General features: G+C 38.6%; 1 protein-coding gene across 1 annotated transcript; it reads right to left on the bottom strand.

Annotated features, from left to right (window-relative positions):
* Positions 1-634: 634 nt before the first annotated feature.
* LOC139947085 (uncharacterized) lies at positions 635-9250 on the bottom strand. The gene is made up of 6 exons (XM_071944920.1): positions 9108-9250; positions 8161-8360; positions 5960-6221; positions 4287-4469; positions 3467-3728; positions 635-2036 (listed from the first exon to the last, which is right to left on the bottom strand). The coding sequence occupies exons 1-6, from the start codon at positions 9118-9120 to the stop codon at positions 1955-1957; spliced, it is 1002 nt and encodes a 333-aa protein (XP_071801021.1). The 5' UTR covers positions 9121-9250; the 3' UTR covers positions 635-1954.
* Between the last annotated feature and the right edge of the window lie 5339 nt (positions 9251-14589).

Below are 14589 nucleotides of genomic sequence, written 5' to 3'. Positions count from 1 at the left end.
CGGGTTTCAGTGTGAATGTTCATATTACAACTACTTTATTGAGGCCTACAGCTAAAAAAAATGAGTACAATTAAGAGATTTAGGTTAATTGAATATCTAATTGTCAAAATTGAAAAAATCACATGAGGCCAAGTCCAGCGTTTATCAAATTTTTCGGGGCAATCACGAAGGGAATCCAATATTTCAATGATTGTCCTAATAGGCTATTCCGAAATCAAAACGGGTCAACCTAACGGGACAAATATTGAATAAGAAAAAAATACAAGGGGTAAAGTCCGTCATTTAAAACCAACTTTTTGCCAAAATTAAAATACCACAAGGCTTTGACTTTCTGACAATTTTTATCAGTTTTTTTGTGCAAAATGTAAAACAACTCTCCACAGGGAAGTCCAGTGTTTTTATCCAATTTGGGGAAACATAATGGAGAAAATCTCAACCGGTCGGCGTCCACAAAATTTATCAAAAGTTAGCACAACTTAGAAGAAAGCAAATCACAAGGGGGTAGGCTCCAAATTCAGATTTTTAGTCCATTATTTTGATAAAATTTCAAAATTTATGCTGCAGTCCCAATACAACACCCACACACATGAAATAAACAAAACATACACTTCTTTTTGTAAAAATCCACATTGAAATTTTCTTTAATACAATGTACAGTCGGATCATCATCACATTGATACCCATACAGGCAAATAACACTACAGAAACAGAATTTCAAAAGCCAAAATTCGCAGCTAACCCGTGGAATACGCTTTCCATAAGCACAGAATTCCCTGCTTCAGTAAGCGCTGAGCCTTTAAATCAGTTCAGCTATTAACAAAAGCGTATGAAACACAATATAAAAAGTACACAAGGCTTGTGAACTTTTCGCTGGAAAAAGTGCACAAGTGAACTTTTCATTTGAAAGTGTACAAGGCTATAGCCTCGTGAACTTGTCAAATTTGGCATGAAAATGTGTACAGGGCCAGCCTTGTGAGCTTTTCCCTCGAAAAAGTACTTTATAGCCTTGTGAACTTTTTCGCTAGATGTGAACTTTTTCGAGCGAAAGCTGACAAGTTCATACTTTTTCAAGTGAAACGTTCACAAGGCTATATCGCTGTGAACTTTTCGCTAAAAAAGTTGACAAGGCTACTATCGCCTTGTGCATTTTAGAGCAGAATTAGTCTTGTGTATTTTATCAAATTTTGCTCTAAAATGCATAATGCCTTCTGTGGTATGAAATTTTGCTCCAAAATGCACAGAGCTTGCGCATTAATGCACAAGTCTATTATATCGCCATGTGTATTTATCCAATTTCCCAAACATGGGGGGGGGGGGTCTTTAGAATATTATTAGTTATACTAGGAAAAAAAGAATAGGAATATTCTGTAGAATGTTTCACGACTCTGCAGATCTTTTGGAAAATTCTGCAGATAATTCTGCAGAATCATGAATATTCTACAGAATTAGGGAACATTCTGCAAAATCAAGAAACATTCAGTAGAATCAAGGAACATTATTCAGAAGCTTCCACTCAATCAAAAACATTCTGCAGCATCAAGGAGTGTCTGTAGAGTCGAGGAACGTTGTTCAGAATCAGGGAACAATCTGCAGAGTCAGGGAACATTCTGTAGGGCATTTTGCAGAACCAGCTACAGTGATTATAGTTCACTCATAAGGCATCTTTGGTAACATCACCAGAAATATACAATAAACATGATCTATAAAAAGTATTACCAACAACAGGCGTATCAGCTGTAGAGCCAAACCCCTTAATAATAATTATTTGGCGGAAATAAGGTTGGTTAAGTGGTTTCTATCCCAACCTTGCACCTCGTCGAACCATTGTTTGAATCTCGCCTCATACCACTGTCCACTCGACTGCGAGTTAGGCCAAAAATCATGGCTTTCAAGTCACAAACTGCCAGCAAGGCAAAAGTCACCACTCTCATCTCTACTGAGAGTTCAGCATTCTTCAGGAGGCGAACCCAAGAAGTCCAGCTTCGACCAATTTGTGGATCTTGCTTCGCATATCTGGGCCTGCAGACTGTAGAATCCTTTTGGGTTGAAAACAAAGATAAGTTAAAAAGATTTGTAAGATTTGAATTTTCATAACCATCAAAGGCAGTGGACACTATTGGTAATTACTCAAAATAATTATCAGCATAAACCTTACTTGGTAACAAGTAATGGGGAGAGGTTGATGTAGTATAAAACATTGTGAGAAACAGCTCCCTCTGAAGTGAAGTAGTTTTCGAGAAAGAAGTAATTTTCCACCAATTTGATCTTGAGACCTCAAATTCAGAATTTGAGGTCTCGAAATCAAGCATCTGAAAGCACACAACTTCGTGTGACAAGGGTGTTTTTTATTTCATTCATGTCTCGCAACTTTGAAAAACAAGTGAGCTCAAATTTTCACAGGTTTGTTATTTTTATGCATATGTTGAGATACACCAAGTGAGAAGACTGGTCTTTGACAATTACCAATAGTGTCCACTGTCTTTAAAGAATTTGTTGTTTAAATTCAATTCTCAATTACTCTCACAATTACTTTTTCTTCTTTTCCCACCGATGATTTTGTTGATTGTGCATCTTTGTGGTTATACCAGTCCACAAGTCATTTGCAAGTAATATTTAGATAAAGTCTGACACAGCTTGGCACTTAAAATCAAGTCAAGAGAAGAAACTTGATGCCCTCGACTCAAGATGCGTAAGGAAGATCTTGGGCATTAAGTGGGATGACTTCGTCCGCAACGAGGAGGTCAGAGAACGGTCACAACAAACTCAAGTGTCCAATACAATCTGTGGGCGGCGCATGAACTGGCTGGGCCATGTTTCGTGGCTACCCCCTTCGAGACTCGCCAATCAAGTCCTGTGGTGGAACCCGCCGGGAAGGAGGAGGAGAGGCCAACCTAAATGAACTGGCACCAGACCATCCAGCGGGACCTTCATAGGGTCAATAGAGGCTGGCGCGACGTCAGGTCACTGACTGCTGACCGATCTGCCTGGAGAGTGTTGACTGCCTCATGCGTCGGACGACGCAGGAGCCCCTAAGTCTTAGTAAGTAAGTAAGTCTACGTGACATAGCGACTTGCTTAGACACAAGTTGGTGCTTAAATTTGAATTCCTCTGTTCACTGTTTTGAGTACCTATAATAAATGGAATATACAACTTGTACTTAAACGATCTTGGCCAGCTGGGTGTTTTGTCAAATATGCCTTGAAAATGCATGGTTTTCTTTTAATTTTGCGAACTAACACGGTCAACGAGTCAGAAACTTGACTCCACAAAATGGCGAACCGTGTTAGTTCACGGCGTATAAGGAAAACCGTGCAATTTTGAGGCACTTTTGTTTGGATCATTATATTCTACTTTTAAAACATCTTTCCAATCATATGCATTTTATAACAAATGATTTTTAAACGCTTTTCACGGACCAACTCGCCGGATCCAAGGTAACGTGTCCCTTTAAATCACTTATCCTTACCTCTGTCCCTCATCCGGGTTACCCCTCAAGGCTTCCATTAATCTCTGTATCCTCTGATCCACCATGATCTCTCTAATCTCTGCATTAGATAAAATCTGTTGCATCTTGGCTTCATCGGCAGCAGTGGCTTGGTTGGGATTAGTGCTACTCCTTACGGCAATGTCTGCTTTGGACGAGGCGTCTTGCGTTCTGATGTTTGGGTTGACAGGAGGAGTTGGGGTCGGCTGGGCGGCACCTCCACCCATGGATGAAAAATGTTCACCTGGGTAGAGCAAGATAATGTTCCTCATGAATGTAAAACCAACTACAGTTTCTAATCTCTTGTTAAAACGGTGTAAAATGTCGTATTATTATCTGATACTTTTTCAAATCACAGTTTTTAACCGGAACACCAAAACAGTTGGGTCTGTGCAACAAAAAGAGGATTTTCTTGCCAGTTCAGAAGTAAAATACTAAGCCGTTAAACTCAGAAATAACAAAACTTCTGTATAAAAACATACAGACCAGCATATTTGAAATGTGACATCATCAAACTTGTTTTATTATTTTGACAAAAATAACAATTTAAGGGTATCAAACACATTGACATTTTAGCATAAGGTTCAGAGTCTTAAATATTTGTAACCCAATTTTGATGAGGACTCTACCTATAGGAAAATGAGTGAACCACAAAACTGAATTTTACCTCGAAACCCCACTGTTTTTTTTGTTTGTTTTATGTTTTACTGCGCATTGAACACATAGCAGGGTTGATATTAAGTACATTGCAAGTCTTTATTATTGGTATTATTGTTAGACTTTAAAAAGGGCAGATCCTCACCAAGCAAGCCGCAGAAATCCTTGAAGAACTGTTGGACGTCTTGGTTGTCCTTGTACTCCAGCATGGCTTGCTGAGGGTTCGATTGAAACTTCGCAACTGCTTGAGCGTAGCGAGGGTCCGTTAACTTCTTGGCCATGTTTGGGTGTTTCTCCAACTTGGTCAAGAGGTCGTCAGTTATCCACTCTGAAATTCAATTTAAATAGTTAATTGTTCCATATTAAGTAGTCGAGATCTGGGTCCAAGCCACCTAAAGGGCACTGCTTGAGCGTAGCGAGGGTCCGTTAACTTCTTGGCCATGTTTGGGTGTTTCTCCAACTTGGTCAAGAGGTCATCGGTTATCCACTCTGAAATTCAACTAAATAGTTCATTGTTCCATATTAAGTAGTCGAGATCTAACCGAAGAGTAACAAAAGAAAACCCTGACAATGCCCCTGTCTGTCCAGTGGAAAAAGATCACCCATTGTTTGTGTAAGGTATGTTGGTGATTACAAGGTGTCGTTAAAAGACCGCGGTACCATGGGTTCGACTTTTGAAGTTCGAATTCCTTCTCTTTCTTCCTCCATGGTTGAAGCCTATCACATTTGATCGTGTAAAGCATTTTGAGAAACATTTCACTTCAAAGTAAAAAGATAACAGTTTTTATTATTCCAACAATTTTAATCTGAGAGTAACGCTTCTCAGTATCTGTGTATTCCAAATGGGATTGTTCTTCCAGCAAGGACATATACTAAGATAGGTTAGCGCTAAAACCATCGCTAACAATCGTTCTTTTCAGAACCAACACCAAAATAAGATATACACAAAGTCTACCGCAAAGCTCTCTGAGTAACCGTGGTCAAGTGGTTAGACTGCAGTACATGCACTCATAAAAGGTTGTGAGTTTGATTCCCCCAGCTAGCCGCTGATTTTCACAATGACTAGAAACAATACTGTCGTCTAGTTACTGATTCACAATTTCTTGATTTGTGCAATTCATATTCATAGACGTTTAACCAATGTTTGTATGAGAGAGATTGGCTGTTGCCAGCTTGGTGTTTATATCCCCTTGTGGGAGTTTGCCGAGTTCCCTTCATGGGAAGATCATCTAAACAAACAACATACATTTCTGATTAAAGGCAAAGGATACTTTGGTTTTTCGAACTGTTCGAATGTTATAATCCTCTATAAATGTACACCTGTACATTTTTTGAAAATTTCAATTTCATTTTTGGTCGCGCTTTTGAGATATAATTGAAAATCCTTAAGGACATCAAGGAATACACAATTTGAGAGCCGTTATGCTGCTTGTTTTTCATTCTTTACATGGTTCTGCTCCTCAGTATAATTGTCAATTAATTACCCGTTACAATCCTTCCAGATGTCTTACATCATCCACTTCGTCGTTACTGGTTGTCCCCCAAACCCACAACAATTGGGGTGACAGGGCTTTTTCTCATGCTGGTCCTTTACTTTGGAATAATCTGCCTCTTAACATCCGTATCATGTCCTCTATTCTTAAGTTCAAAGAGGCCCTCAAAACCCACTTTTTCACAGCTGCTTTTCATTAATTTTGTGTTTTTACTTGAGCATGAGCATCACTTGTGGTGGATACCGGGAGCACTATAAGTGTTCATGAACGCTTCTAAGATTCAAGTTTTGTGGTCATACTGTAACACATAACTTCGAGTGAGTACCTTTATTCTGAAGAAGTGGAGCAGTTGCCTTCAATGCCTCCTGTACTTCGTCCAGTCGATATCGATCTTTACTGTCGCCGGACCCTTCCTTTGGGCGGATCACTGGCATTTCTTCTACAACTCTTGACTTCTGCGCAGACTTCACTGAACTTGCTTTTGACTTTCCAGAAGATGTGACTGTTTTGTTGCTTGGTCCACCGAAGAGAAACCCTTTCTTCATTCCACCGAAACCACCCGATGGTGCGACTAGTTTTGTTGTCTCCTGTAACCATGGTTACATTTCAGAATCAAAAATTATCAAACTAGTTTAAGTGGGTTCCAATAACTTTATTTACAAAAATCTTATTTTCCTCATTTTTATTTAACTTTGTTCATACAAATCTTTAATTTTTTTTAGTGACATTGGTTTGTGGTGCAACAGAAGCGGTCAGTCATGTCAGTTGGCAAATGCCTGGAAATGCCTTCACTGTAGAAAAAAATGTGTTTGAAACAAGGTTGAACGCTCTCAAATTACTTGTATTGCTAAGGGAATCAATGTATGGTGAAGAGGTTTTCAACTAGTGGTTTAAACCCGCGCCAAGGCCTGGACTTGATCATTTTACCGAGACTAAATTGAGGTAAATTATCAAGAACCAGGCCTTGGCGGGTTTAAACCATTACTTGAAAACCGATTCAATACACTTTTATTCCCATTCATAAATATCTTTTCGGTCAAAAAACATCAACACTTTTTGGTCAAAGGGTAAAATAAATGCAAAAATTATAATTATTCAATGATTTCTTTCAACACAACACCCCTCCAGCTATGAAATGGTTAGGCCCTCGGGTAAACAACTCCTTATAAGGAGATGCTGTGTGCGTCGCGCGTGATGTTGCACAACTGTTTCAGCCGTTGCTCTCGACCAATAGGTATGAAGAAACTGTCTTATACGCACAGGTGCAAGCGCGCGTGTCTTGCCCATGTTATAACACTTTTTACTGGTGTTATATCATCCGTTCAAACAACACCTTGTGATGCCCTCTCGAACAATCAGAATGGATAAGCTGTCTTAGGTATTTATGAATTACAAATCAACTGTGCTTCCCAAAACAAAAGTACACATCACACATACAGTTACAAAAAATGCGGAATTATACCAACTCAACTAGTGTGTTTCTTGACACTCTAGGTCGCCCTTACAATCGATGTTTGAACAAAATTTAGAAGGTCTGTAGGTAGCTGTCATTTTCTTTTTTAAAATTCTGGTTGTGAAGCTAAGCAAACTTAATCACTGCACTAAGCCAAGAACCCAATGGAGAGAAGACGAGGAAGGATGTTTTAGATGTGGGGGGAAAACCCCACAGAGTTATTCCAGGGAAAACCTGCGCAGTCAGGTAATAATAATAATAATAATAATAATAACATGCATTTATATAGCGCTTAATACAAGGTTTCTAAGCGCTTAACAGGAAGTGTATGATAACAAAAGAAAGACAGTTAAAAGTGGGATGAAATAGCAGAAACTGAACAGACTAGATGGATTTAAATAAGTGTGTTTTTAGAGCAGTTTTAAATGAGGCCAGTGAAGACGAGGCACGGATATGAACGGGGAGATTGTTCCAAAGAGTGGGAGTGGCGATTGAGAAGGATCGGTTTCCATAGCGAGTGCGAGGGATAGGACCAGAGTTGAATTCCAGGCGGGCGGTCGGAGAACACGAGTTGTAGGTTGCTTTTTGGGAATAAGTAACTCTGAGATATATTTAGGGGCTAGACCATGTTTAACTTTGTAGGCAAGAGTGAAAACTTTAAATTGGATCCTTTGAGACACAGGGAGGCAGTGTAAGGAGCGCAGAACAGGAGTGATGTGATCTGATTTCTTTGTGTGAGAAACTAGCTGCTGAATTCTGTCATCTGTATACGTTGGAGGGGAGCAATGTGGGATTGAGGAAGGTTGATGTAGAGACTCTTGCAGTAATCGAGGTGGGATGGTAGGGACTGAAAACCCTAGAGGTCCTAGAGAGGTGGGAGGGGAGGAAAGATACAACTTCCCAAACTGAACACCAACAGTGCACATGACTACCCCTCGATCAATCAACAGGCATTGCCCTACAAGCATCCCCCATCGATGGATCAAAGTAAAGTAAAGTAAGTAAACAAAAAGCAACCAAAAGAATGACAAAGCAATAACAAAATATTGTTCTATCATTATTTTAATACAAACCTTTGGAGAAGTCTCTTTCTTAGGTTTTAAGCTCTCCGATGCCTCCCTGCTGGAGGTTGAGAGAGATGCGTTGCCATGGTGACCGTTGGGAGAGGTTGCCTTGACCGGGATGGACTGGGAGGATAAAGAGGATTCTTCGGAGCTCATCATCTGCTTTGCCTTCTGAAGTAACTCTGTCATGTCCTCCAATGGAGGGACATCTGTACAAAATAAACCAAAAACACTTTTTGCAATTTTTACAATTTTAATTAATTTTATTGACGGAATTTTCATTGATCAATTTAAAGTGTCACTTCTACCATCTACTTTGATCAGTTTTACTTGGCTGTTCCCAAGGGCATGCAAGGCATAATGTTTACGTTTACGCTAGTTTATTCAGTCAGCAGGATCTATGACATAAGTTTGGACGTAAGGCTTAGCCTGGTTGATTGTTTGTTTGGTGCTCAATCAAGCAGTAGAAATACAAGTGCCTCCCCAGGCTAACAAAAAGGCCCTGAAGAAAAAAAGTTTGATACGTAAGACATAACTTCAAATCAAGGAGCAATAATGACCATCAAGATTCTAAGAGTATCTTGCTAGCTCAAGGAGAAGGACACAAGTGTCATGACACGGTTGGAACCACACACACTCTGAATAACTGATGCATGATGTCTTGATGACAACATACAAATACAAATTCAATTTGATGTGCTAAGTCAGTGTGCTGTGCTATTCTTCTGTTGTCGACTTGAATAGTGAAATATTGAGTCTATTGAAATGTGATTGGTTACATAATGAATTAAACATCATGACTGTAAAAAAAAGTGTAGAAATGTAACAAGATCTGGTGATTTTTGTTTTTACTCTTCCCCTGTCATTGTAAATCAGTGTAACTTTGTTGCTCTTTTTGATTTTCTTTCTTTGTTGAACTTGAACTTTAAATAGATATTGTGAATGTGAGGACTTACCGTCATCATCCATGGCAGGATAATCCAGTAGTTGGAAGACAATTCGAGATTATATACAGCAAAAACGTCTCTACTCTCACTTAAAATTCAGCAAACACAACAAAAACCAGAGAGCTGCTGGTGGAATAAATAATATTTTGTTGCTACCGCTTTTTGTTGTGATAGCGCCACCAAGTGGTAATGTTTAGTTAGTCGTCAACAGTTCAGTGGTTCACTGCAATGTCACTGTCCAAACAGGTAATCAAACGCGGGAACCATGTGTGCACCATGTCGCACTAAAGTTGCATAAACAAGAAATCGGTAGAATTTACGGAGCATTAGTGAAACTTCCTAGACTTGTTTTTCATATTTCATCTTCCAGAAAGAATCAGAAGTTCAGAATGTCGATTGCTCGACAGCTCGGGAAGTCGCTCCGTCCACTGCTGCAGTCGAGAATTGCAACCTGTGCATCGGAAGCGTCTTATCACAAAAATGTAAACCATTTATTCTGTTCGGGTGTTTATTTTGGTACTCATTTGTAGTTTGTTTTTGATGATTTCGTAATGCATTAACAATTAAGACTTAAGTTTTGTCTTCTAACAAGCTACTTTCGTTACCTAATCAAAATAATAATTTTTGTTCATACCATGGACAAGACAAATTGTCCCTTCTCCATACTCATATAATGAGCGTAATCTGGTAACATGTAATCTGTTAAAAATACCGATCTTTGTCTTCTAAGTCTAACTAACTTCTAAATAAATTATAAATTATAAAAAGAAAAGGGTAAACTTTCCGCAAAGCAACCACTTTTCAGCAATTTTCATGATTTGTCTTTACTAGTTTAACACTGTGAGTGTGACGTGACTCGTGAGGTGGTGTGCTGTAACAAATTATTGAGCTGTTTTTTCTGTTGTTAGTTTTTCAACATGATATAAATTTAATAAAATTGTAGAAGTAATTCTTCTAGCCAAGTCATATAACTCATTTTTGTTAACTTAATCTTTTTATAATGCAGGTCATCGACCACTACGAAAACCCAAGGAACGTGGGTTCTATGGATAAGAACGATGATTCCGTTGGAACTGGTCTTGTTGGCGCCCCAGCATGTGGTGATGTCATGAAACTTCAGGTCAGACAAGTTTATCGATGACTGCTCCATACTCTCTGACACCCCTGTATTCTATAAAAACACTAGAGTTAGGATAGACACTAGGGTTAGGACTAGGAAAATACACTAGTGTCGGAGAATAGGGCTGTCAGAACGTTGGGGTTCAAATTTCTTTGTCTTTGAAGAAAGTCGCACTGCCTGACACACCGGGGCTAACTTCTTCTCTTTGCGAAAGTTTATATAACAACACACGGGACCAACAGCTCTACGTCCCTTCTGAAGGACAAAGCAATGGTTAAGTGTCTTGCTTAAGGACACAAGTGTCACGGCTGTGGATTCGAACCCACATTCTGCTGATCAGAAACAGCAGGGGTTGAGTTTGATGCTCTTTTAAGAAACTGCTCAGCCATCCCCAAGACACTTAAGAAAAAGTTGTGAAAGAATGTACCACATCTGACTGTCACCATATTGTCCAGTTTTGGCTGAAATTGGTAAGGTATTCACTCAATTATAACTAGTTGTCTGTTGTTTTTGTTTTTTTCAGGTCAAAGTTGACGAGAATGGAAAGATTGTTGATGCAAAGTTCAAAACGTTTGGCTGTGGATCTGCAATAGCTTCAAGCTCTCTGGCAACAGAATGGGTCAAGGGAAAATCGGTAATTTGCTTTTCAATAATTAACTTCTCAATTAACTCGAAGGGTCAATGTTTCCTACAAAGACATGGTTACAAATTTCTCATTACTTTTCAGCAACTCAGCTTTTGTGGACATGTCTGCAATGAACACCTTGTATTGTTTCAACAAAAACATTCGAAAGAGGATGATTTTTAATGGTCAGACAGTAGGAGGGTTGACTGTGTACAGTGTCAATGCATTCACCACATGATTTCGCATTGCAGGCTGGCATAGTATCATTCAAAGACATAGTGGATGATATTGAATGGTCAAACAGTGGGAGGGTTGACTGTGTACCCCTATGCATTCAACTCGTGGTATAATATGTATGTAATACACCAGACGGTAGACTGTACTCTTATGGAAGAAGAAGAACAGAATATTTCTCATTCAAAACCTCGTTGGATGATATTAAATGGTCAGACAGTGAGAGGGTTAAGGACTAATTTCTCTTGATCTATTCCCCACAGGTTGACGACGCACTGAAAATCAAGAACACAGACATCGCTAAAGAACTCTGCCTTCCTCCAGTCAAGCTCCATTGCTCAAGTAAGTTTTGGATCTGATGTTTGCGCATTATGGGGGTTGTGATACATTCAATGTCTACAAACAATTTAACAAAGCAAATGTCGCTGGAGTATGAGAAATTTAAGTGGTTAACTGGCAATTTGTAACTCGGCAATTACAAATTTACCAGTACATTACTTGCAAATGACTCATTGCCTCATTTGAAAAGGCAGTTCAAGAAGTAATAATATTATTTTTTTGTTTTACCGGAACACCAGTATGTATTTTTAAAATCACTGTATACCTGGTTCTTTGTAGAGTTCTGTGAAATAATAGAAACAGTCAAATCACTCTGGTAGGATTCGAACCCTGTGTTTTTTCCACAGAACTTGGTTAAGTACCGAGTAAAAAGCGCTTCAGTGTTAGGGTAAAACAATGTGTGTTATTTATCCCTGATCCCTTAAAGGCAGTGGACACTATTGGTAATTGTCAAAGATTAGCCTTCACAGTTGGTGTATCTTAATATATGCATGAAATAGCAAACCTGTGACAATTTGAGCGCAATCGGTCATCGAAGTTGCGAGATTATAATGAAAGAAAAATAACCCTTGTCACACGAAATTGTGTGCGTTTAGATGGTTGATTTCGAGACCTGAAGTTCTAAATCTGAGGTCTCGAAATCAAATCCGTGGAAAATTACTTGAAAACAATGGTACTTCAGAGGGAGTCGTTGGTCACAATGTTTTATACCATCAACCTCTCCCATTACTTGTCACCAAGAAAGGTTTTATGCCAATAATTATTTTGAGTAATTACCAATAGTGTCCACTGCCTTTAATAACATCTATTAATATCTTTTTTGGTTCATATTTGTTTTTGTCTTTGACAGTGTTAGCTGAAGATGCCATCAGAGCAGCTTTGTCAAACTACAAGGTGAAGAAAGAGGGAAAAGCAAAGGCACAGGTGGCCATTTAAATCAGAGAACGACTTGACGTCACAGAGCAGTTCATCGTTGTGGCAGTGTAAAAACTTTGCATCTCTTAAAATTGTATGTTTATCTTAAAAACACAGGTTTGAAATTGCATGGCGCTTCTATCCTGCGTAACAAGACATCAGTACCAATAGAGAGGGGGAGTGATTTCACTCACTGAATTTGCGTGGCAAAATACTTTGACACAACAGATTTTGTGCACAATTAAAGCTAATACTCAATTTAGCAAATAATGACTTTTGAGTAGCATAGCATTTTGCGCCGCTACAGAAGGGAAATTGTTCTCTACTAGTAAACTAAGAGAGGTAAGCAGTAACACTATTGTAAATACCATGCTTTAGTAAAGTGAAACTGGAAAAATGGCTGCTATCAACATAACTTTGCAAGTGCAATAGACCATGTGACTTGTGATGTCGCATTACTAAAAAAAACAACAGAGTCTGGGGTGGATTTCACAAAGAGCTGAGGTCTAGTCTAGTCTTAACTTGGGACTAGTCCTAGACTCCTAACAGGAGATTAAAAACTTACAGAAAGTCCTAAGTCTCGTCCAAACTCGAGGTAAAACTAGTCTTTACTCTTTGTGAAATCCATTCAGGACTTCCGGCAGGCACGATATGTACACAGCTAAATGGATGAAACACAATTCTTACATTACAAGATAACTGTGGATAAACAAGTACATGTTTTTTTCAAATCATCTTTTCAATTGAAGAAAGGGAACACTACCCCTACAGCTTGTTTTTGTGTTTGGTAATTTTGATACAAAACGTAGTTTCTCATGTGCTGAGGGTAGTATCTTGCCTGCCAGAAAGGCACAGGAATGTACAAGTCACTGGACACTATTGGTAAATGTCAAAGACCAGTCTTCTCACTTAGTGTATCTGAACATATGCATAAAATAACAAACCTGTGCAAAATTTGGTCGTCGAAGTTACCAGATAAAAAAGAAAGAAAAACATCTTGTCACACGAAGTTGTGTGGGTAATAGATGGTTGATTTCGAGACCTCAAATTCTAAATCTGAGGTCTCAAAACAAGTTCGGGGAAAATTACTTCTTTCGTAAAAACTAAGTCACTTCAGAGGGAGCCGTTTCTCACAATGTTTTATACCATCAACCTCTCCCCATGACCCGTCACCAAGAAAGGTTTTATGATAATAATTATTTTGAGTAATTACCAATAGTGTCCACTGCCTTTAAGGGTTATGGTCTATACACTGTACTCTTCTCACACAAAAGTATTATTAAATTCAAAAACTACTTTTCAAAATGAGCAATAATTGTAGTTTTTCTCTTTTCATTAGTATTGCGATCGTTATTCTTTATGCTTGTTTCTGTATAATAGATACAGTTACCCTGGCCCAATTTTCATAGAGTTGCTTAAAGGAACACGTTGCCTTGTCTCAGATGAGTTGGTCTATAAAAAGCATTTGTAACGTTTTTTTATCAAATGCATATGGTTGGAAAGATGTTTTAAAAGTAGAATACAATGATTCCCACAAACTTGTCTCTAAATTGCGTGGTTTTCCTTTTACTGTGCAAACTAACAAGGTCGGCCATTTATGCCAGTCATTTAGTCGACGAGGTTTAAGGAAAACCGTGCAATTTCGAGGCATGTTTGTGTGGATTATTGCGTTCTACTTTTACAACATCTTTCTACCCATGCATTTTTTAACAAACGGGTTACAAACGGTTACAAACGCTTTTCAAAGACCAACTCGACCGATCCAAGGCAACGTTTTTCTTTAAGCAGGAACAAAATGCAGCTCCATAAATTTCTGCTAAGCAACAGTGAAACTTAAATCGTACTTGCGGCATCAAGGCATACTATTTGTACTTCGGCAGCTCTGTGAAATTGGGCCCCAAACCCCTAATTTGAAGTTAATGATCAACTTAAAAGATAAGTTTACTGTGGTATTGTTAATATAAGAAGCTTTGAATATCATATGAACGCACAATTTAATCGCTGATATTCTAAGGGGCTGTTTATCTTAAATGCATAAAGGATAAGATTATCCCTCTATTAAACTTGTTATGTTTCAAATGATTTCATAATTTTTTCTCGTTTTTTTGTGACTAAAATTAGGGAGTTCTTACAGGGTTTACCCATGATTTCTTTAGTGACTGGCTAGCAGGACCAGCTAGCTTGTCATTTCTTAAAGATTCTATGTCAGATTTTTTGCCGATTTGACCCAAAAATTTTGATTTAAAATTCAATAGGTG

This window comes from Asterias amurensis, chromosome 14 (assembly GCF_032118995.1).
Source record: "Asterias amurensis chromosome 14, ASM3211899v1".
NCBI classification, from domain to species: domain Eukaryota; kingdom Metazoa; phylum Echinodermata; class Asteroidea; order Forcipulatida; family Asteriidae; genus Asterias; species Asterias amurensis.
The sequence above is the reverse complement of the archived record's forward strand: the minus strand, read 5'-3'. Positions and strand labels throughout refer to the sequence as shown.

Bases quoted from the DNA above. Each gene is read 5' to 3' on its own strand.
- LOC139947085 (XM_071944920.1), bottom strand. The intron at 3,729-4,286 runs GTGAGGATCTGC...TGCTCTACCCAG, and splicing joins GGATTTCTGCGGCTTGCTTG to GTGAACATTTTTCATCCATG. The intron at 2,037-3,466 runs GTAAGGATAAGT...TCAACCCAAAAG, and splicing joins AACCCGGATGAGGGACAGAG to GATTCTACAGTCTGCAGGCC.